At 31.3% G+C, this 24,914-nt stretch overlaps 2 protein-coding genes across 2 annotated transcripts; both read left to right on the forward strand.

Moving 5' to 3' along the window:
* Positions 1 to 276: 276 nt before the first annotated feature.
* On the forward strand, positions 277 to 946 carry LOC128156874 (von Willebrand factor C domain-containing protein 2-like). The gene is made up of 2 exons (XM_052819196.1): positions 277 to 577; positions 747 to 946. The coding sequence occupies exons 1-2, from the start codon at positions 319 to 321 to the stop codon at positions 899 to 901; spliced, it is 414 nt and encodes a 137-aa protein (XP_052675156.1). The 5' UTR covers positions 277 to 318; the 3' UTR covers positions 902 to 946.
* Positions 947 to 8,425: 7,479 nt separating this feature from the next.
* On the forward strand, positions 8,426 to 23,232 carry LOC128157061 (T-box protein 2-like). The gene is made up of 12 exons (XM_052819418.1): positions 8,426 to 8,503; positions 9,125 to 9,155; positions 9,630 to 10,042; positions 12,936 to 13,203; positions 13,323 to 13,522; positions 14,421 to 14,540; positions 14,689 to 14,732; positions 19,123 to 19,221; positions 19,411 to 19,494; positions 20,043 to 20,126; positions 21,138 to 21,239; positions 21,763 to 23,232. The coding sequence occupies exons 3-12, from the start codon at positions 9,645 to 9,647 to the stop codon at positions 21,819 to 21,821; spliced, it is 1,458 nt and encodes a 485-aa protein (XP_052675378.1). The 5' UTR covers positions 8,426 to 8,503; positions 9,125 to 9,155; positions 9,630 to 9,644; the 3' UTR covers positions 21,822 to 23,232.
* The last annotated feature ends 1,682 nt before the right edge of the window (positions 23,233 to 24,914 follow it).

Below are 24,914 nucleotides of genomic sequence, written 5' to 3' on the forward strand. Positions count from 1 at the left end.
TCTTTAGCAATGACATGTTACATGACTATAGTAAAGAAAAAATTTCAAATATTTTAGCATTGAAATTTGGATATTTATTTGTATCTTTTTATAGAACCATTTTTCTCAATGAATCTGAATATGGCAAGTGCTCTTAACCTCAAAACCATTCCACACCAAATTTGGAATCAATCTGAAATCTGTTAAGTAGAACTGTAATTAACAGAACCATACGTTTGCTTATATTGCAATTTATGCTTATCTATACAACATCTAAGAAGCGTTGTAACTAAAGATAAGCACTTCATTCCTTCCAACGACACTTGACACACAAACAAGATGGTGTCTCTAACAATACACAGCCTTTGTCTTACAGCCGCAATTTTTCTGACGGTCAGTGGTCAGGACCTTGTCACATCTTCAGGCTGCCTTTACCACGGTAAGGTCTACCCGGTCGGGTCCTTCCAGGCCTCCCCATGTGAGCCCTGCCAATGCACGGCCTCAGGACAAGCCTACTGCGCCGTTGTGGACTGCTTTTTTGGTGGTTGTGTCGATGCCGTCCACGATCCTAACCATTGCTGTCCAGTGTGTCCTAACGGTAACAATTAACTCAGCATCATTTTTTTGTGATTTTTCTTCATGTTTTGTTATTATTAGGGTTGTTCTTACGATTAAATATGTAACACTTTGTATTAAAATTACTTTTTTCTTTGTTGCAACTTTGAGTAGATTTGAAATAACCATAATGAACTTATAATGACTTGTAGGTCGAAATTGCAAGGCTCCAGATGGAACCATTATTAAACATGGCGACACCTACTCGACAGCTGATATGACGTGTCATTGTTCACATTTCGGCACTCATGCGGAATGCGCCTACAAACTGCAGCCTATTCAGGTCGTCGACCATCAAGTTAGCTAAAATGTAGCCAGCAATAAATTAATACAGAATGGTGTTTGTCTTATATTTGTTTGTTTGTTTTTTGTTTGTTTTATTTAAATAAACTAGACTTTGACCTGTGCATTCACGGGTTGGCATTGCATATGATATCGGACAACTACGAAGTAGATACATCGACACACCGTTTTGTTGACATTTACATAACCAATCTTTAAGCCTACAATAATGCTATTAATTTCAGTACACTCTGCTTAGTTAGAATAATCTAACTTAGGTCCGTCTAACTGTGTCTCGGGACAGGCCTTCACTACAGTAAAATGACTCTCACTTACCCGTAATGTAGCAAAAACTTGCAAAATGGCTCCGAAACGGTTTTGGAGAAAATCAATAAAGCGGCAATGAAAATAACAGTCAAGTTATTCAAAACAAACCATTTTGATGCTGTAAATACATTTTTATTTAAAAATTTAATTCATATTAATAAAGGATTCAACACTTTTTCACCAACGTTTTTTTTTACACACAATGTTGACATTCGGAATCACGGGATTTTTTTTATTAAATGCACAGAGTTAGAGTTATCTCCCGTATTTTCTTTCATGAACAGAATTTATCACAAATTTTCAATGAAAATTTTTACGTATTGTATAATCATTTCTGAGTAAATCCATGCAAATGTGATATTGTGGAAACATAAACTAAAGAGCCTTCCGTGATTTAACGTGGATGTATCGCGCATGCATATGATTTTATAATCCAAAAATTCCAGATGATATCCGGATATTTTAAAGGATTTTTCGTTGATGATTATTTAGCGAAGCTTAATTTAGAAAAAATAATAACAAATTGGTAATCCTTAAGTACCAGTGATGTTTAAAATGCATAAAACAAAAGACGGTACTTCCGATTTCTCGGTATTAAAGCCTAAAAATTCGAATCTGTTATTTTGATATAGTAGTATAGATTATATTCAAGATCTCGAGCACATGTCGTTGGTATTTAAGAGCGAACTTGTTTCATTAGAAAAGGTTTTTTGATAGAAACTGCAATATGACAAGGCCTTGTTTCGTTGTTGTTAAGTTATGAGCCTCCTAAGACATGCTTCTGTTGAGGTATGATGATAAGTTTGAACTCAAAGCATGACGATTGTTGATTGTTATCGTATTAAACGTGGCGATTTTCGATAACTTTGTTGAGTAAATGTATGCTCAATGTCCTGTTATGTATATTTAATTCTTTTATTATCCAAATATATCGAGAAAACATCGAAAAATATTTATCATGCATCACCAAGTTATCTGTTATACCTCACAAGGTACAATGCACACATTGCAAGATTATCGAAAGTACATCACAATATATTTATAGATTACAGAATCTAGCAACGGTACACACACAAATCAACATCAGTTCCAACTTAGCAGGGCTGGGTTTTGTGTTATAAACACCCTTACGGCTAGATAAAGTTAAAGCCACAAAAAAAAAGATTTTAAGCTCACTTAACTTTTGAAAAGTATTGTGGTTTTTAATAAATAAGGTCACAAAAAGAGATTTTATTACTCACTTATGTGTTGAAAAGTATTGTGTTTTTGAATAAAAAAAAGTCACAAAAAGATGTTTAAAGAAATGATCGTCATGTGATATGATGATATGATTGGCCAGCTTCGTGTTACAGCAAACTACATTGAAGCGTTTAATAGGGGTTTACTCCAGAAAAGTTTCTACGTAATGTTTTGACTGACCTTTGTCCAATCAGATCGTAGCTGGGCGGAGTTGAGACATTACCGCTCGTGATTTAACTAGAGAGAGAGAGAGAGAGAGAGAGAGAGAGAGAGAGAGAGAGAGAGAGAGAGAGAGAGAGAGTTAAAACTGGTTAATGGAGTAAATTATAGCCTATAGATGAGCGAACTATATATCAACAATAGTCATAAAATGACAAATCATTGTCTAGTATATCTTTTAAAGAAGATGGGGGAATAAAATGGCGCAAATGCCCATTCTGTTTAGTAGAGAAATACAATTTTAAATTTATTTTTCCCCGATGAAATCTATTCAAATATATTATAATACAACTTTGCAAAAGCAAAATTTCTAACTATAGTCAGTTTTTAATATATTTAACAAAAAATAAGGAAAAAAAATATTGTCGGAAATTTTGGTGGTATCGAACCCGTAACATAAAAACCCTAGATAAATACGATTAGCTTATGCCAGGTATTTTAACCACTGAGCCATTTCAGACACAACAAAGGCGGCTTTTTAAATATTATGTGTGACTAAGGTCACGAATTACAGGACTTGTATTATTTTTTCAATACGTTCAGTTGTTGGGATACAAAATGATATTTTTAATGTATAGTGGGTCATCTCTCCACGTTTTTGTTGATTGAAATCGGTTTGTTTTCCATTAGATTTTATCATTTTAATTTTTATATTCAGACCTTAATTAATTTGTTTGCAAGTGTATAATTAATGATAATTTCTTCATCGGCACCACTTAAAATTTACTCAATTCACTCTCTCTCTCTCTCTCTCTCTCTCTCTCTCTCTCTCTCTCTCTCTCTCTCTCTCTCTCTCTCTTCCTCACTTTCTCACATTCAAGTCACGAACGACAATGTCTTAACTCCGCCCAGCTACGATCTGATTGGACAAAGGTCAGTCAAAACATTACGTAGAAACTTTTCTGGAGTAAACCCCTATTAAACGCTTCAATGTAGTTTGCTGTAATTACATGCAATAGACATGATAAAAATGATCAGTTCGGTTTCCAGATAGAGTAACTATGCGATATGAAAAAAATTAAGAATTGTTCCCATGTCATTGTCTAAATTCCTGCAGCACTGGGACAGAGAATGAGAGTTTTCTTCATATAAAAGGCAAATACAACGTTCATGTGCATGTTATCTATACAGTGAAGATTTCCCATTTCATTAGGTTGCTGTTTAAATTAGTGTCATTTTTTCATGAATAATTCATTGATATAATAAGAATGTTTCGAGCCTTATCTCAGCATCTGAAACTATCTATATGTTTGTCGTGACTGCTCATTCCTATAAGTGTGCGGGCTTTTCAATGTATCCTGACCATGCATTACATTTTTGTTTTCAATTTTACACTACCTTTTCCTTAAATTTCGTCTGCAATGCATTTAATGCCAAACATTCAATTATATATTTTCCTTTGCAATCCCTATAATCTTTTTAATTTTGCTTCTTTCATAGCACCTTTGTTTTTTTTTCTTTCTAAATTTACATCATGATCATGTTTTAAGGATGACGTTTACTCAGAATGAAAAAAAATTCCACTGATGATAATGAAACCCCATCTATTGTATGTTATAGACCTTTGATTGTAGTGTTATTTTTCACTTTCAAAAAAGTAGGTCAATGACCTACTTTTTGAGTAAATGGCCATTGAATATTTTTTGAAAAATCAAGAAAAATCCCATAAAATTTTACACTACAATTGACATTTTCTTAATTGTAAATATATTTCAAATAATAAAGCACTTTAAAAAATGTAATACATTTTATGGATGGCAGTGGCACTAAATAGGTACAAAACATTAAGATTTCAGCTACAATTTGAAAAAATATTCCAGTCCGAATTTCCTCTATCAGTTTTCAAATTCCTACCCATTTTTGATCTAAGTTTACAAAAAATTGAATGATGATAATACAAAAACATTTATAGCATTGAACTACTTGTATTGTCCTTATTCTGTTGGCATAAAATTTATATTAGGTAAATGATCAAAATTTTGAGATATGGTGTCTTTTATCGTTTTTAAGCATTTTTTAATATTTTCGCAATTCGTACCATACAATTATTTTAATGAATAAGTGAGGTAAAACCAGCAAAAAATATGAAAAATTATCTAGACTAAAATATAAAATCTTAACTTTCAATATTAGAGTACTTCCAAAAATGTTTTAGCGGAAAACAAAATCTGCAAAATTTAGTCCGAATTTCCTCTGTTTGGCTAAAAGTCTATTTTTGTTTGAGCCTAATTACGTAATAAAGTAAAAATATCAAATGTTTTGTCAATAATAATTCATTTTATTAATACTTTTTTTGTTTAGAACAAATTTTACTCATTACATTGAACTTTATAACAATCCGAATTTGAGAACTCAAATCCTGAGTAAACAACACCCTTAAATAAAAGGTCAAGATCTATTAATGATTCCAGAGTGTCTTTTTGGTGCTAGAACCATTATGACGTCATAATTGACTTGATGAATCTTTTCCCGTACTTTACGGCTTTAAATGGAACCATGTAGTAAATAAAACAATATTTTGACATTCTATATTTAAACACGGGAAAAGTAATACCGGTACCTATATTCAATTTGACATCATTTTAAAGAGGAGGTCAAGAGCTTGTTTGTTTCCATTTTTGGAGAGACTGTAGGCATTTTAGATATATTTCAATAGTAAAAAAAGGACAAAACTCCGAGATTTGTTACTTTTATCCTTCATACTTCATAGAAAATGGTTGTTCAAAACATGATTTTTCATTGTGTTTACCAAAAATTTAAGCCCCGGTACACCCTATGAAACAAAAATATTGTTATGAAGCATCATTAAAAGAATTTATATCTTGAATTTCATAAACTTGTAGGCACCTTTTATACGACTCCAAGCAAAACAGGATACGATATGCGCGTGCTTAGTACTCAGCGAAAATGTCCAAGTTCTTCAACATTTTTTTAAAAATCAGAACTTACACCTCTTTCAGAAATGCAACTTGGACTCGACTTATTATTGGCCTAACTTCGTTATTCGGACTAACTTAAGCCCAAAGAGAAGAGTAATGTTTGGGCCTAACTTTCGTCCAGTCCGAGGACTTGCAGCGAAACTTAGTCGGGCGTATTTCGCATTTTGTAAGGAAGGAGTAAACAAATTGGCTATGGCTATGGCGTAAGTCTTTGACAAGGCAGCACTGCATTTTAATACATGAAATTGTTTCAATATCGCAGTATTACAGTATTTCTCGAAGAACATGACTGACTCTCCTCGCGACTTCAAACAGGATCACGACCTGATATATAATAACGCCGATTAATATTTTTATTGATGTAAATATTTTTTAACAGTGAAATGAATTAATTAATTACATTACTACTATACCATGGTTGAATTATTTGAATAATGTTCATTTTCCTTCAAGAATTTACCGAACAGTAAGCACATAATATTGAATTTAAACTTATTAAATAAATAAGAAAATATCGGAATCAAAAAGGGTACAAGTGTTAATTTTCTGGAATGGGTTTTTATTTGCAGTGCAAAACACAATTGTATATCAAATGAATGCATTTTTGATAGTTAAAGTTATCACTTACATGTAATAAGGGGTAAACATCTTCTACATTGTTCAAAAACAAAAATAAATGCCACGTATATAAATCGGATAAGTAGGCCTTTGATTACATACTTAATTCTGTAAAAAAATATGTCAATTAGGCCGAAAACGAAAAAGACACAACAGTTTCCTCATGTATCTTTTTAAAAAAAAAATGAACGTATTTATCAATGTGTTTCAATTCTTAGACTCTCTCTCTCTCTCTCATGCATATTTATTTAATTTATCAGTATCTAAGTGTGGCAATACTTTAAATTGTATTAAGAAATAAGGAATCGTTCAATCATTCTTTAAGTATTATGAGGTGATAATTTTGGTTGGGGCAAAATCAAATCCAAGAAAGCCCGAAGGTCTCGCCCAGACCAAAATTATTTCCTCATAACATTCAAAGAATGATTCCTTATTACTAATATTTTTATAATTTCCAGCAATTTGGATGATTAAAAATCTAAAGATTTAAGTATGCAAATCCGATTGGTGCTTCAACAATATGTCGATTGAATTTACTGGGCTGTTTTATACAAAATCTATCTGTAGTGTTATCACAAAGACACTGAACAATTAAATATTTAGTGATAAAACACAATTGCCATTTCAAGTTCTTTCTAATTATTTACGTCCGAACTTACGCTTATTAACCGTAGTCGGGCGGAAAGATGTGCTCTTATTAATGAAACACAAATATGCTCATTGTTCTATATATTTCATTAGAAAAGCGTTAACACAGCACCTCAAACGATGCAAAGTTTAGAGCGGTATTGCATACAAATAGCGTAGACAAATTTGATAAAAAAATTATACAATGAACTGTACATCCTTAAAAATAAATTGCTAAATTTTAGGGCATGTTTTCTCGTGAGATATTTTATGGGGTAAACCCGCGACCCACCTTAATGATGTACATGCATGTTTTTGTTTTTTGGTTTTTGTTTTTTTACTTTTTGTCTTTTACATCATTAAATGACATTTGTTCATTTCAAAAGATGCGGTCACACGATACGATTTTACAATCGATTTTCGATTAATAAAACCTATTCAACATTTTTGTTGTACGGGAAAAGTCATTGTGACCACACCTTAAATCTGGTTTGTTATTAAAACAAATAAAATTAAAAAAAAAAGTTAAGGTATCTTGACCTTTAGTAACAAAGTGACATATTAAACAACATTTTGTATTTTGTTAAATATTTAATTGTTAGAAGTATTTATACCGCACCAAATAACCGATTCAAGGAGATCGGTCAACCCAGGCAAAATACAGATGTAATCTAGAGGGCCTCTGCGGAGGTTCTGCCCTGATTGTTGCGTGTAAAGCGTACGGCGTTTGAACATAGATATGGTTAAATAAATAAATCTTCTTATAGAAAAAAGTTTTTAAAACATTTTAGTGCATATTTTGAGCTGAAGAGATGTTCGTGCATCATTGAATTTTGTACTTGCTGGCTGCTGTCTAGTACATACATCTTGGTGGTATTTACGAATTGTTTTTCATCAGTTTTAGTTTATTATTACGCTCAATCATCCCCTATTTTCAACAGATAAATTAACATCTAAGCTTTGGTATTTTCCTGTTGCCAATAGAAACAGTCTTTGTTTTAAATGCTAAAGCGATATCGTCTTCATATTTCTATGGAAACATTAATACTTTTGAATTTAAATAATAATATAGTTAACGCTAAGCAGGAGACAATATCGATTTTTAACTTTTCAATGTTTCGAAAATTGTACAAACTAGCGATGTATCTATTTTGTGATGACGCAGTTGTGATCTTTTCTCGTCATTTTGAGACAGATGGTTGATCACTTTCAACAAAATGAACTCCAACGCAGAAGATAAACCAAATATGAAATATCAATGAACTTGTTAGATTTTTGAGCCTCTTACAATTTGTTCGTGTACAATCTACAATTTCGAATTAAAAACTTCTAGTAAAGTGCATTTTAAATAATCGTCAATAAATGAATAATTGTAGCTGTTTATAACTTAGCCCCCTGAAAGAAGTTTGTAATTAAAAAAGTACCAATTCTGCCTTAAAAACTATTTTGCAAAACAAAATTTGAAGCAAAAAGAGTTAACCAATCCCTTCCCAATACCGTAAACAATTACCCACGAACTGATTTTCTCCAGACTTAAGATGTGTTAATTTGTTGTTTAACAGTATGTATGTCATATCATGCGCACGTTTCTAGATACCTTGAAAGAGTGTTAACGTTATTGCGAAGTTTTATACATATTAACATCATACAGCGGCAATGTAAGTATGAAAATTTTGTATGGCGACATCTTGCAATTACAGTTTCTTTTTTATTAAAACTCTTCCACTCTAGATTTTAATTAAATACCATTAAGCATGTTATTAGTTCTTTATATTTTTTAGGTACAAAAGTAACATTATAATTTTCTAATCATTACGCATTATTCATTATTTCCCAACCATTTTTGAGAAAGATATGAGGTTTTTTTTTTAAATTAATTTTTCTTTTTTTGTTTTAAATTTTTACTTAAAGCGACCAAAGGAATTTGTTTTTCATTTTCGTTACCTTTTATTTTTCAAAATGCGAAATATATTTCCTTCATCGGTCTCCCAATGACCAAAAAAAAAACCCAACCCAAAAGAAGACGAAACAAGTTTGTTGCACATCGTTTGAATAAAGTATGTCAAACAAATGACATAATCTTCCTGAACTCATTCACCCTTAGTTTACGAAGAAAACTGTGAACCATTTCCACCTTGCGTCGTGTTGCGATCGTAAATTCTATCATTTCAAACATTTTGCTTGAAGTGTTCAGATAAATCGATCGCTGAATATAAGTCAAGTTTTTTTTTTAATAACTTCTAAGTCTATGACGGATTTATCATACTTTTGTTTTTCAGAATTCGGATCAAAGTATAATCAAATCTTACCGTAAGTATGATATTTGATTTAAAAGAAAATAATCTTGATTATTTTTTTTCCAGAATATCTCTTATTTGTATTTTCTTTGCCTTATTTAAAATATAAGTAATAGGTCTATGGTTTTTTTTACTATCACTCGAGGAAAGGCTTTGATTACACTTTACCAATTAAGCCTATTTGATAAAACTTTTCTTGCAACAACATATTACAGTAGTTTATGATCATTTAGAAGATAAAAAATTGTATTGTTGTGAAAAAGTGAAAATCAGAAAAGGTTCAAAGCTTATTCTCCTTGAATGGATAACGCATGCTGGGTTAGCAACAGTTTGAATGTTACAAAAGAAGGTGTTTATTTGTTATCTCGTGAACATTTTTGCCTTATCCAGATAGATGGTAACTTTTAGCGCGCACATAATACGTAAGTATTAAAGCACTTTTTATTCAATTAATTTATTAAAAACTGTTTTAACCTTTTCAATTCAGGACTTTTGACAAACTATGGAGAGTAAAAGTAATTCTCTCCGAATTCCAACTGGTCCTAATATCAAACAAGCCAAATTGCATGATGCCGAGAGGAAAGGTTCCAACAAGATGGTGCTATCAAATACAGCATCTTCATCTCCTTCTTCATCGAACGAATCATCGTCTTCGGAAATGGAGGTCCAGTCCTCTGACATGGAAATGTGTCAGGTATACGCAAACTCTAGTTCTTCTGGCTACTCCGACATGCAGAGTTCTTCTTCGGATACTGGGAAGTCAAGGGATGATCTTTCTGACGATAAAGATGATTGCATTCCTCTGATCAATGGCCCCATAACTTTATCACTGATGGAAGCAAAACTTTGGTACAAGTTTTTGGAGGTGGGGACAGAAATGATCATTAACAGAACAGGAAGGTTAGGCTTCTTGTTTTTATACATTTTATAGCATTCTGAAATTATTTGTTGGTCTTTTATGAATTTATTGTAAGTATTGTTTTTCTTTGAATTATTTTAACTTGCAAACTGAAACTAGTAATATTTTTTTCTCTCGTAAAAGTATGTAAGAACACTATTTCTTTCAGAGGATAAGTTGTTAGACTTCTTAAAAACATGTATAAAATAACAAGAACTTCAGGTGAAAAATTGATAAAGTGGGAGTGACCTCATTATCACCAAAGGGATTGTTCAATGTTTTTTCATTTGCTGAAAACTTGATGGGGTGGTAACATTGGAAGCTAAGCTGTGATATACACATTTATTTTTCCAAGGAAGAAATGAAATTGTCAATAAAATGTTAGCCTATAAAAGACCGAGTGGCAGCGATGTACGATAACAGTTTCTATTTGAACAACCATTCAATTTTACCAATAAAACACGTGTAGGTTCATATCGTTATAAACTTAGCTCGGGTTAATTATTGATGTTCTGGTCGAACCAAAAACAGTATTTCAGGTTTCCACTTTACCAGTACTTTAAGGGTATATGTGGCGTTTTTTTTTAGTGAATAACAATAATAAGATCTCAGATTATTTGCTTCATTACTTTATTTAAAGATAGGACTTTCAAATGAATTACGCTGTATAAGTCAATCGCATAACAAACATACAAGAAATCAAAACAAAAAATATTTTATTTTTTTACTTGTCGCAAACAAATACAAACGATTTGAATAATCCAGCCTCAAATGGGTCACGTGACATACAACTTGTCTATCATCAACAATGGCGACAAGGAGAAAAAGGGATAGACCGTTCAATTTGACAGATTTGGCAAGTAAAGGAAAAAGAGACAAACTGACAAGGATAGGAACAAAGTGAAAATGTCTTAAGAGACCATGTAGATTGATGGGAAAGGGATTAAAGCCAAATAAAGCTTAAGTTTCCATCATGATGTTGTAGGGGTTTTGCTAGTCAGGTCCGTGCTCCATGTGTTCTGTGTCTTTACTTTTTAAGTTATAAACCAGAAGTAGATTATCGTTTATAGGAATTTTTAAGGAAGGAGTCTTTTCATTATCAAACATACTTCTTATAATAAGAAATGCATGAAATTTTGACACAATCAAACGGATCATATTACTTAATGATTCTATCAGTTTAATTAGATTTGACCTTTTTGTTTTCGGATAAAGGTCAGGTCAAGGTCACTACCTTTTTCCTCAACGTAAAGAGTGATAAAAATAAGTGTAGCTCTTTATAGTTCTGTAGACATTTGTTTAAGATTTGAAGATTCAAATCTTCAATGAAATCATAGACCATGAGAGTGTCTATCAGCTTATACTACTAAATTGGATTAATATTTATACTGAAATTGATATTGCATAGCCCGCATTTCCTGTAATTTTCTTAAATTTTGAAGAAATTTTGATTATTTTTTTATGCTTCCAATAATAAAATATTTCTAATTTTGATGTATTATGAAGACTTTATATAAAGATATAAATTGACAGAAAAGCTAATATATTGACCGCTTCATTAGAGAGAAAAACTGATTTTAGTGATTTTTTCACAAAAATCAATGTATAGAATGGGCGCTTTTAAAAGCTTATAAAAATGTTATTTGATAGGCAAATCATATTTTACAAACATATTCTGAAACCCAAGTATCATATTATTAGTTCACATTAGTAAAAAAAAATCCAACATCATTGTTATTGTTTTTGAAATGCTAAAAAAGACTCATTATATATATATAATCTGCAGCAATTCTGAATTGCGCAACATGTGATATTTTCCTACGCCAATATTACGCTAAAAATATAGTTCTTGTTCCATTCTAAACATTGATTACATTTTTCTATGCCAAGTTGTATGATAGTAAAAAAGAAAGAAAAATATAATTTTTTAATTTCCTTTCATCTTGATTTAATGAACAATTAATCAAATTTACGTTTGACAAGTCGAAAACCAGAAAAGACTCCTTCCTTAAACAAAGAATAAATAAATACTCTAAGTACATGCATCCCTCAGGGAGAGGGGTATTTACTCCATTTACATGTTTACCGAGTCGATGATGCTAAAATCGTGTTTCATCTTTCTTGCACATGATTAACAATTTATATTGTTGTACATTAATATACCGGAATCGGAATAATAATGCTTCGAGTATCATCTGATATAAGAATCATCTAATTTAAGACATGAAAAACATGATTTTAATTTGTAAACAAACTGTTTTCAATTCTGGGTTTTCCTGCACTCATGCGCAGTGGTGTTATAGATGGCGGGTCACGTTAAATAAAATATTCGTCAGATGTTTAGCAAAGTTTGAAGACAAATAACTGAAGACAAAACATGTTTATTGGCCTAGAGTTTGTGGAACGTCTAATCATAAGAAGCAAGATGTATATTTTTACTCAAATTCATGTCAAAAACTTTACTCTAAATACACTTAACTTCTAATTTTATATCAATATTGTTTCAGATAAAAATGGGCTTAAGTATTCAAACGCATGATCAAAATGATTTTCATAAATCAATTTCAAACTCGGGGTAATGGAAACAACAAATATATTTTTAGTATTTATAAATAACTGATTTCCGCCGTTGTACATTTTGACATGTCACAATAAATTATAACACTTTGATTACAACATAACGCAAAATGTTATTATGTTGCAGAAGAAAAAAATCCTTGCTGCATTGCTTGCTTGTTTTTTATCCCTTAAACCATGATTTTTTAAAAGCAGCATATCCAGCTTCTTCCTCCCAAAAACTCCTTAAAAAGATTCCAAAGTACTTACTGAGCATCGATTGTTTAATTTTAATTTGAAAACTCTTTTCTATCTATGTTTCATATTTTAAATACTCAGGAGAATGTTTCCATATGTCGAGTTTTCCCTCCGAGGAGTTGACCCTGTTGGATTATATGACGTCATATTTGACATCATACCCGCTAGCAGCAAAAGCTTTAAGTTTTTGAACAACAAATGGATTCCAATCGGAAGGAAAGAAGAAGAATTCAAGAATTACCCATTCAAACACCCGGACTCTCCAAGAATAGGATCTGATTGGATGACTCGAAAAATTTCCTTTGAAAAAGTGAAATTGTCAAACAAACCTGGCACAAAGGCTGGAATCGTAAGAAGTTGTAGATCACGATAGTAAAGTCTACATAAAAGATTGAATTAATCGAAAAGTAATGCATTTTTGTCAAAATGACACATGGTTACTTAGTAAATCATTTTATACTGTTTTAGTTTACTCTGCACACACTGCAAAAATACCTGGTGCGTATCTCCATCGTTAAACACGAGAGAGACGATGAGCTGTCGGTGGTAGAGTTCCCTATCCGAGCCACCACATTCATCGCGGTGACGGCTTACAACAACAGAGAGGTCACCAAACTCAAGATCAACAGCAATCCATACTCCAAGGGGTTCCGTTTCCCTATGAAAAGGTACTTATCGAAATCCAATAGTTTGATATAGGAAAAGATCCAAAGGATACCCATTTTACTATTATACAATTGATAGCTGGATTTCAACAGCTCACGCATTATAAACCGCAAACATATTTTTTGAAATTAAGAAACTGTTCCGAAACAGTTTATATGAAAAAAAAAAGTCAGAAGAATTTTTAATATTTCCAATCAGTACATGCAAGACAACTTGAGATTTTAATATAAAACAAGATGTTGCAACTTTAAAAGTTATAATTGTTAAAATATATTATTATAATAATATCATAATGTAAATTAATAAGTTAAAGACGAAATCATTTAAGGCAAACAAGTTTACTCATATTCACTGCCTAATTAGTATAAAAGTCTAAGCCAATCAATTAGTGGGTCACAAACGAAATTTGAATGTTATTTGCTCTACAAACTTTACTATTTGTGATAATATTCAATTCACGTTTAATTCGTAAAGCATAACAAATGTGGAAAGTTCTATGTTCGATTAACATGTATTAACATCGCACTCCATGCTCTTACACAAAGTAATTTTTGAAATTGAAAAACAAATTGAGAGTAAACTGTCATGCGTTTCTATTAATTTTCACACTGTTTTACAGTAAGATAGCAACACAAACGTTTTCTAGATCTCTCATAAAAATGTTTTACAATACATTAAAAAAAATTCTGAAGTTTCAACGTGGGATCATTTTGCTTTATTGTCAATTATCCTTTTGAAAGAAAGAAATAAATAAATATATATATAAAAAAGAAAGAAAGAAAGAAAGATAGTTAGATAGATAGATAGATAGATAGATAGATAGATAGATAGATAGATAGATAGATAGATAGATAGATAGATAGATAGATGGGGTTGCAAACATGTCTATTTACATTTTAGACTGAAAAATCGTGCCTTTGAACAACTTGATGCAAAGGAACAAAAGATGCTTACTCTTGAAGATTCCTTGTCGAATTCTGTTTATTGTCATCTATCAAAAGAAATGCCAACATTTCCTCGGTGAGTATATGCAATGTGGTAATAAGATAAGTAACATTAATAACACGTGTCGAAGACGTATTTCTTTATGTTTTCATTAATTTACGATTAAAGATTATGAAGTTGTGTGTGTGTGACATATTGTAAATTGTATTCCATTTCATTTCAGATGCCCGCTTGATTTATCCACTAACAAGGAAAAACACAAAACAGGTAACGTTTTAATTAATTTCATACATTAGTGTAGTTTATTTGATTCGAAAGGTTTGATGACAAGTCAAATATACAGTGGTAGCAACGTTATTGTTGACAAACAACACGCACGTTTCTGATACACGAACGCTCACGCACGGTACACGAACGATCACGCACGTTACACGGACGATCACTAACTTACTGAATCTTCACGATACACGAACGAAAACGATTAAACACGCAACCGAACGATTCTACACCATTAAACACGCAAAATCAAAATAAAGTTTTAAGATTAGAATTAAGGAAACGTATTACTTTAATTTGTATTGCTTTATGTTTGTGTTTTATTGAAAAGCAGCATGTACTTTAGTCATGCACTGTTTTGTATTTTACGAGTTAACATTTTTACACATCCATACACAAATATAAAGGATTCACACACAAATTATTTTTTTTGTCTCCATAACGAATATTATTAACTTCTATCATAAGTTAAAGAAAATTACGTGTAATAGAAATGAAGATAATGCATAAACTACACAAAATTATTTACATACGAGTTGACTGTTTATGTAATTAAATTCTCTTACGTACGATTTAAAAATGCGGGATACAGGTAAATTTGTTACCTTGTTCCATAGATTTTCGATTTTTCACATCCAATATTTTCATAATTTACAGTACATAATTGATTTATTTCTATTTATTCTAAATTTTAAAGCGTCTAGATAAATTTTATTTCAAACAAATGTGTATACAATCTATTAGATAATAATGCGTATCGTATTCTCATCTGAAAGAAAAACGTTGGGAATAATCGTTTAGTTTAAAATGGGGAATGGGTAAGCCTGGCCGCTCTCACTCAACGTGTCGCTTTTGCTAATATGATTGAAATTATTTGTCAAGACACAATTGATGCTTGATATAGGCTGATTATAAAATTAAGCAAAACTAACTCGACCGAACAAAGGATTGAATGAACTGGAAATACAAAAAAGTATTTAACGACGAAAGAGAGAATGAATGTAAACAACTGTCAATGTTCTTATATAAAAACAAGTTTTAATAAATTCACATTGTTTTACAAAAACTACTTGTCTTTGTTTTAAGAATAAATCCTGGCATTCCGTAAAAAAGTTACAAAACGAAAAAACCGCACGATCACGCACGAACACGCACGATAAAAAACGCAAACCAATTTTCCTGATACACGAACGATCCCGCACGTTACACGAACGATCACCCACGTTACACTAACTATTTAACACGATTGGCTTGTCAACAATAACGTTGTTACCACTGTTTATCTCATACGTGTGGTGTATATTACCCGTGTGATAAACCTTTGCTATATCACACGGGTGATGCTATATCAAATACTTCCGGTCGGAACTACTTTTGACACAGTCCCTCGCTTCAACGCTTCAGTGACCTATTTTCGAAGATTTGTTAGTACTTTCAACATAACTAAATCTACTACAAAAATTAATATAAAATTGATTTTGTCAAAGATTTAAATTACAAATATGAAGGAAAACACGTAACTGCGTAGCACAGGCGTCGGAACCGGGGGGGGGGGGGGGATGGGTGGGTGGGTTAGCCCCCCCCCACCTTTTTTGCAAAGTTATTCATAACCGTAACCACAAGACCCTTTTTTCTTGTTTGTCAAGATTTATGATAATTTAACCCACTTCCAACTTTCAATATGCTTTGTGAAGTTTATAAAACTACAAATTACGTTAACTATCAAGGAGTTCATCCTGACGACGCGATGAAAACAGAGCGCTCTGGTTGTGTTTATATACAAGAACTTACCGAACTAATGTTTCATGCTACTTTTATTCCACCACCAGTAAGCATCCTTATTCACTATTATCAATTTTGGTTCATAAGACTAGCCTAGTGTTTGTTTTATTAAACATCATGCATCAACAACTGTTCCTCGTTCGAGTCAATTCAAACTAACGAGCATTCGCAACTTTGTGTTTGTCAACAAACTTGATTATTCAAGTCTTCTAATCGGAATTTCCATTTAATCAAGTGAATAAGCTCTAAGAAAAATTATCTAGAGCTAAAGAATTATTTTAAGGTTTATTTCAGTGAAACTTTACATTAAGATTTATCTCAGGAATGACGTACTACATTGTATTGCGCAAGGTCACAATAGCCGCATAACACAACGTTGCATCATCGTTTTTAATCTTTGAAAAAAAAAACCAATTTGGGTCACACAAGGGACTGTCTCAAAAGCTTCATAATATAAATCAAATTGTATGAGATAAATAGAACATCTATAATTGTGTGATTTTATATTTGCTTTATCCAACTCGTTGAAATGGTTATATTCGCTCGGCAAGCCTCGCGAATATATACACCATTTCAACTCGTTGGATAAAGCAAATATAAAATCACACAATATAGATATCCTCTATATATCAGGGTAGTTAACATGAAATTACTAATATTATTTTCAAGACGTCAGATCAAATTTTATTCATGAATTTTCTAATTAAAAATGATGTTTCCGAAACAAATTGTAATTTCACAGGTCTAGGCAACCGACGTTTTTGAAGGATATTTTTTATCCCCCAATATTGGATAATATTTTCAAATACAGGGCAATTGATTCTGTTTAATGTGTAAAATGTGTAATTATCAGACAATAAAAATCACCTTATTTAGTTGTCAACAATTAATTATTGATAATATTTCATTCAAGTTGAAATAACTGGAGGGTTGGTTCTAAAGAAAAAAATATTTTCGAAGGAAAGGCTCACATTTTTTTAAATTTAGCATTTTATATCTATGAATGAATTGATGCTTAAAATTTGACAATGTTTTTTGTGTTGAGGTATTTTTTTCATAATAATGATTAAACTATATATTGATTAAGGAAATCAGAGTTATAAATTTCAAAAGATAGGCAAACATTTACTTTGTACAGGTAACATCCATTATGTATGTCTAAATGTGAAACATTTAGACATACATAGACTTAGAAAATGTGTAACATCCATTATGTATGTCTAAATGTGAATTAATTCAAACATGTTTGAAAGAGAATAAGCATCACCATTTTATCTATGCTTCTATATTAAAATAATATTACTCGAATTTTTGGGCTTTAATACCGATAAATCGGAAGAGTTCTGTCTTTTGTTTTATAAATTTTAAACATCAATGGTACTTGAAGATAACCAATTTGTTTTTATTTTTTCTTAATCAAGCTTCCTTAATTAATAATCAACGAAAATTTCAAAAACAAATTCCGGAAATCATCTAAATTTTTTGGATTTTACAATCGTGCGCATATGCATTACATTCACGCCAAACTACGGAAGGCTCTTTATTGTATGTTTCCACAATATCACATTTGCATGAATAAACTTGGAAACGATAAAACAAATGCGTGTTAATTTTCTTTTGAAATTTTTTCTGTTCATCAAAGAAAATACGAGAGATAACTCTAACACATTGCATTTACTGTTAAAAAAATCCCGAGAGTTTCGAATGTCAACATGGTGTGTAAAAAACGTTGTTGAAATATGTTGAATTCTGCAATTATAGAATTAAACTTTTCGAAGAAAGGTATTTACAGCTTCAAAATGGTTTGTTATGAATAATTTGATTGTTATTTTCAATGCAACTTAATTTATTAATTTTCTCCAAAATCGTTTTAGAGCGATTCTGCAATTTTCTTCTACATTACGGGTATATGGGAGGCATTTTAACAGTGGTGAAGGCCTTTCCCTAGGCATATATTATTTCAATTCAGCAGAGTGTAGTGAAATTAATAGCATTATTGTATGATTGAAGTTTGGTTATGCAAATGTCAACAATATAAGGTGTTTCGTATTTTAGTGTATCTATTTTATAAATGCCCGATATCATATGCAATGTCAACCCGTGCACGCATGGGTCAAAGTCTAGTGATTTTAATAAAATGAAACAGATGGAAATTGTCTCGGTCATTTGAAAACTGAGCACCAAACCTACAAAGTTTTAAAGTATATTGTAAAAATACTGAACATAGAATTGCAAATCGCCGCAAACATTCATTAGGTTGATTCATTAACTTTAATTTCGTTATGTTAAGGTCTGGCGCTTGCATTTATGTATTACAGATATGCACAAAGCCTTTGAACTAAACCCATGCTATCCTCCAAAAATTGAGGTTAATTCAATCACAATGTAGTGCAACTTTTTGTATTTGTAAAAATATTGGCAGTCATCTTGAAATGAAGTTATCCCCCCCAAAACGGAGATTGCCTAGTCCTATTTAAGACCTAGCAAAATGTCACATTTGGGCGATTTTTTCTTTGAAAGTCAAAATGACAATTACTTTCACGGTGCGCTATTTACTATGGATACCAAGCTTACGTCGATTTCTTTTTAATTTTCACAGATCCCACTCCCACTACCGAGGACGTAGTGGCAGTTGACAAATCTACACAGACGGAAATAACAATAGCAGACATCCGATCGTGGTTTTATTTTCTTGGATGTAGGCTATTTCATATTTTCCTTTACATGCATGTATTTTTATTTTAATACCAATTGTAGGTTAAAGTGTTTTGGTTTTTTTTATCAAGAATAAAATACACAAGAATTTTTTTTTCGAGAGTCCCGGTAAAGTATTTTATTGTGTTTGCTTATATTTTCATTGAATAAATACCTTTTTGTACCTTTTCAGACCCACTGACTGACCGTTATACGGATCTGAATATGCCATTTTATCCTTTTTATCCACATATGCAGAGAAATGCATGGGAACAGGGTACATATTTAACTTTGTCAGAGTTAGCAATTTACAAAGTAACTTAAGAAGTGTTTGAAACTATTTCGATTGATTTACTTTTCAACATCTATAAAATTCCAGAACAGGGAAATCTAATTAACCCGAAAAAAAGGATAGCTAAGGAGATTCAAAGTTGTTTGACTAGTAAATTCGCAAATATATAATGATACTAATGAACATGCATTTGTAAAGGCTATTCCTTAATCAAAGGATTACTGAGTACTTACATCTTACATATACCTAGATTGTGAAAGATGCCTAGATGAAACTATGTAAAAGAAAACCACGAATCTAAAATACTTTGCTCATAATCATTGCATATATGTACTTTGTACCATGTTTGTGTCTATTTTGTGTCTGTTTATGGTGTTTACTCATTTTTTAAAACGGTTAATGCACTAAATGATGAATGCAAAAGGTTGTCATCTAAGCCTTGAATCTTCATGCTTTTAAAGACATTGTGTATGTATTTTTTACTATGTTCATGACTTGATTGCAACATTTTTGATTATCTTTTTTTTTATTAGATGCATGCAGCAATGGTCAGAATGGCGAATTTTCACAGATTTATCCAGAATCAAAATCATCAAATCAGCATACAATCATACCTTGTATGTAACTTATTCATTTGTCAGCTGATATGATTATTCTATAAAATCCTGTCTTTCTATCTAGATCGTATACCTTTCTCCTACTCAATCAGTTTCAATGTATTCAACCCTCAATATAACGTTCAAACACACATATCTGCTCATCTAACAGTTTTAGACACATTAAAATCACTTAGAATGTTAAACAATGGAAGAATAAACCACGTACATATATCTTACATGAGAAAACCAGCAAAATATTTCTTTATATTTTATTGCATGATAAAGAAAGTCATTTTCCCGCATCACCAGAAAAGCTAGCTCACTGGCACGAATGAATGTTTCATAATTTTTTTTTCTATCCATGCTTGAAGGCTTTACTTGATCTTTTAAACATCCAGCGACTTTTCAGTGGCTAAGCACTTAAGACGGTATGATTTGCCGTTTTCGGTGAACCGAATACAATGTATCCGAAAACGACTGGCCATAAAGCCCAAACACAGACAGTCCTAGGAGTCTTGAGGACTCTTCTGAAGACCCGTCACCGAGAGTCAGAGTCATGTTATGTCCAGCGATCTCCCACCTAGTGCTGATCACACTTGCCATTGCTTTAGGCAGCACGATTGAGGACACTATAGCGCATAGTCAGAAGAGCTAGCTTACTGGCGAGGCAGTAAAGTTTCCTTTATATTATCTGCAGCAATAATATTCTTCATATACATTTAATGAAGCTAAGAGGCATCATTATATTACTATATACATGTATAAGATGTGAATGTAACTAAACAATTAAACTTTGTAATTCTTTTTCTTTCATCATTAAAAACGAGTTAAATTTGTCTTTGTTTCTGCAACAGAAAAGTTCTAATAAACAAATTTTACAGGTTCGTCTGCAGTACTTTAATTGCTCGAAAGACATTTAAGATTTTCAAATAGAGTACTAGTTTCAGTGCACCAAAGGTATGGATATTATTTCTTAGTTTAAAAACTACTGCATAAAATTTCATTTTATATGCCTGTTATTTTCAACAGCGAAAGAAATTGAAAAAGAAAAGAAACTTGCAAGTCAGACGAACGAGCGCGAACGTGGAAAGAGAGAAGAAAGACTAATGGAGTATAATGCCAGAATAGAAAGTATGTGTTCAAAAATAACTGCATGTCATTGTTGTAAATCACTTGAAAATTATAAAAATTGATGTGCACCTCTTATTTGTTCAAAGGGTAATTGTGGTTAGGATTGACAAATGGATGAGGATGTAAACTCGTTTGGTATTCCCCTTAGTAAACCTATCTGAAATAAAATAAAAAGGTGTCACAATTCAAAATATACATATATGTGATGTCTTGTATACCATATATTACTGGCAGCCTCTTCGTGACCTAGCGAAGAGAATCACACTTTCTAAATATGAAATCAAAAACCTAAGTTGCATCCTCCCCAAATACAGAATTAGACAATAAGTACATTGACATTAACGCGGTTCATTAGCTTTTTTCAAGATAAACTTGACTTAAGCGAAATGTCAATCATTCATTGATTTATATATGATAACAAATAACATTCGAACATTTTAGTATCGTTCTTATTCTAAACTCAAATAATACAAACACATTCGAAAGCAATCAGGCTTACATCTGTCTTTTATTTTTTCCACAGTGTGGAAACGAGACAGAGACACTTCTCGTTCTGACAATCCTGAAGCAATGAAGAAATGATCTAAAAAATCTTCATCACTGTCCTCTCCATAAACAATTTTTGGAGTATACAGAATTCGAACTTGTGTGTCTTGATGTCTGTTTTACCTGTTATCCGTCTGTCCATCTTGCCAACCGCAAGTCACATTATTCGTGTCGTCTTATCAAGTCCGGTACAATTCATGGAAATGATGACGGAATCCTCGTTGAAAATCATTATTTTTTTCTGAATTCCGTAAGATACAGTTGAATGATTTATGAAACTTTTAGATATCCGCAACATAGGATAAAATGAAAATATTAGCTAAACGTAGAGTAGAATGTATTTCAGATAGTTGAGATGTATAATATGGGGTTTCGATTGAAGAATAAGCCTTAGGAGTTTAACATTAACTTTAATTGAGGAATTGATCAAAATGACTTTTTTTCCTATCTCAAATTTTTAAGTTTTGAATGCATGGTATGGAGTATTATGTAAGGAATAATCTCATCCCCCTTCTTTTCTTCTTGAGCTGTAGGGCTGTGTTACAAAATTACTGTATTTTATAATGTTGTATATGTGGGATGTGGGAGAGAGCATTGGAAAAAGAAATACTAATTGTGAAGTTGCTATTTACGGAACTTTAAAGTTAATCTATTTTTCGTTAAAAGATTTAGGCATAAAAAAACATTGATTACTAGCAATAACTTAAAAAAACATATCGTTCTCAAATCATGATAAAAAGTCTTTAAAACTGAATTGCAAATCGGGACAAAAATTGAAAATAATTCTCATCTATGCATCATAAATAGGGTAGGATACTAGTTCTAAATAATTTACATGTTTGTGTTGTTTGTAGAATGTATTCAAACACTTAAAATTAAACTATGACCTAGACCAAGACACCTGTGAGATATATCCAAATCATAGAAAATGCCAGTCCAGTCAATTCCCATTATAATGTACTGCATGATTGTCTCGCTCTGAGTTTGCGGTCTCTAAACATATTTTGATCAATAAAATGTTGTGATACATGTTGTTTATTGAACTTCATTTCTTAGCAGTAGGTAATATCAGATAAAGTGTTGTGTTGTTAAAGTAAAATTTGTCGTAATTTTGATACATTTTAAATTCAAATTTTTGACATTTTAACTCATTTCAACATTTGGAGAACACTAGAATAACACTTGACACTCGATCGATCATACTTGAAATCTATTAGCTTTTTGCAGAGTTCTGTAAATAGATTATTTGGAGAAAAAAATCATGTTGATTTTATACCAGTTTCTGGTGTTTATGCTTTTATTTACTTGTTTGAAAAAATTCTTTCACCATGCTCTCACGCACATCATTTTATCGATATTTCATTGTTTCAAACTTTGTTTGCTTATAATGTGTTTAATAATTCAATACATTTTGTTATGAATTAAATATGAAATTGTTGAAAAATAGTTTTATTATTTTTATGCCATGCTGGGTGACTTGAGAAACTTTTTTCAAGCTGCTGTTAAATTTATCAAGAGGCAATGTAGATTGATGAAAGATGTGTGTGCGTCATTATAATATTTAATCTCTTATGATTCATTACACTTTCCAATCCTAATAGTTTGGGATTTTGCTCAATGTATCTTGGAATCTAAGCTTTTGTTAAGAATTTCCAGAGTCGCATTTTTGATTTTCACTCTCCTCAACGATGTCTTCCTAGTCCTGCTGTATACAGCTACGAAATACGTTAGCGGGTAATTAACTAAATTCCCTCTGGAGATTCGTGGTATGTATGATAAACAAAAACATTCGTTTAAATATCAAACATCTACTAACTTTCATTCCATCGTCATTCTTCTTGCAGGATCCTTTCGAAATTGTTCTTTTTTGGAAAAATGGAAGTTTCAAAATAAATTTTAAGTATTAAGTAGACAAAATGATGAAAGTAAAGATAATGAATCTTTAACAAAATAAATGTGAAATACAATGTGGAGAGAAATATTTATCAATAAAATGTCAATATTTCAAAGATAAGTGAAATGTTTTTTCAAGATTATTTTTCAAAGATGTTTTTTTTTCTTTTAAATTTCTCTGAAATTATAGGCATATGTGCATTTCATATGTATGAGTGAATTGAAGAATGAAAGACATGATTTTACAATTTATACAGTTTCTTAAATTCAGTAGAATATTATCTTTATCTTTTATTATCAACGCACACTTATTAATTATGGAATTTAGTGCAAGCCAATGTTGCCCTTATTTATTAACTAAATGTAGTTGTCATGCTAGTAAATTTTAAGATAATGAAGATTTTTCGATATTTAAAAATCAAAGTAGCTAAAAATCAACTAATTAAAACTTAATTGATTTTTTACTATTGAAATGGACATAATGTTGATAATGTTGGTCATACGTTGAATAGGTAAGTTAATGAAAGATTAAAAACATTTAATGTTTGCATCTTTTTTCGAATTGAATTATTTGTCTTTGTTTAAATAAACTTTTTTTTGGTAAAATAAATTTATATTTTGTGTATTTTGATTCCTTTTCTTCTCTTATCAGTAAAAAATTGTCCTTTGAAACATTGTAAATTGAATAAAATTTATCTATCTATTTTTTAAGTTTTTATGATATTTTCCTGTTTATGAACATTGTACACTGTTAAATCTTTTTTCTTTCTTTTCTATGTGAAAAACGTGCTACGTGTGTTCATCAGATCATTATTCCTGGGGTAAATTAAGCTGAATTTAAATGAAGTCAACTGCAACAATGAAGAAAATCAACCAATAGCTGAGTTTAAGTAATATGATAATTATGTTTGTTTATTTTAGCTGAATCACAGTAACATTGTGTTAACCTTAAAGGTTAAAAAAATGATATGACAATGTTTACAATATAATATCATAATATTTATATCGAATCATATTTTTTCTTCAAATGAAGATATAAAAAAACAAGTCATTATTTTGTAGCATGAATCATATCAGTAAGAATAGGGGCTTCTGCTCTGAAAACAGTTTTGTGACATACTGATACATTATAAAACATTTTTTTGCAGTACACTGGATGACAATTTTGGAATGCCGGATTGAAAAAGACGCCCAGTTTCTGTGAAATAAATTTGCGAGTGAACTTGGTTATTTAAA

This window comes from Crassostrea angulata, chromosome 7, assembly GCF_025612915.1.
Source record: "Crassostrea angulata isolate pt1a10 chromosome 7, ASM2561291v2, whole genome shotgun sequence".
In the NCBI taxonomy this organism is placed as follows: domain Eukaryota; kingdom Metazoa; phylum Mollusca; class Bivalvia; order Ostreida; family Ostreidae; genus Magallana; species Magallana angulata.

Coding starts and splice junctions, on each gene's coding strand:
- LOC128156874 (XM_052819196.1), top strand. CDS start 319: ATGGTGTCTCTAACAATACACAGCCTTTGTCTTACAGCCGCAATTTTT. Junction 578..746: donor CTGTCCAGTGTGTCCTAACG/GTAACAATTAAC, acceptor AATGACTTGTAG/GTCGAAATTGCAAGGCTCCA.
- LOC128157061 (XM_052819418.1), top strand. CDS start 9,645: ATGGAGAGTAAAAGTAATTCTCTCCGAATTCCAACTGGTCCTAATATC. Junction 10,043..12,935: donor ATCATTAACAGAACAGGAAG/GTTAGGCTTCTT, acceptor TTAAATACTCAG/GAGAATGTTTCCATATGTCG. Junction 13,204..13,322: donor CTGGCACAAAGGCTGGAATC/GTAAGAAGTTGT, acceptor ATACTGTTTTAG/TTTACTCTGCACACACTGCA.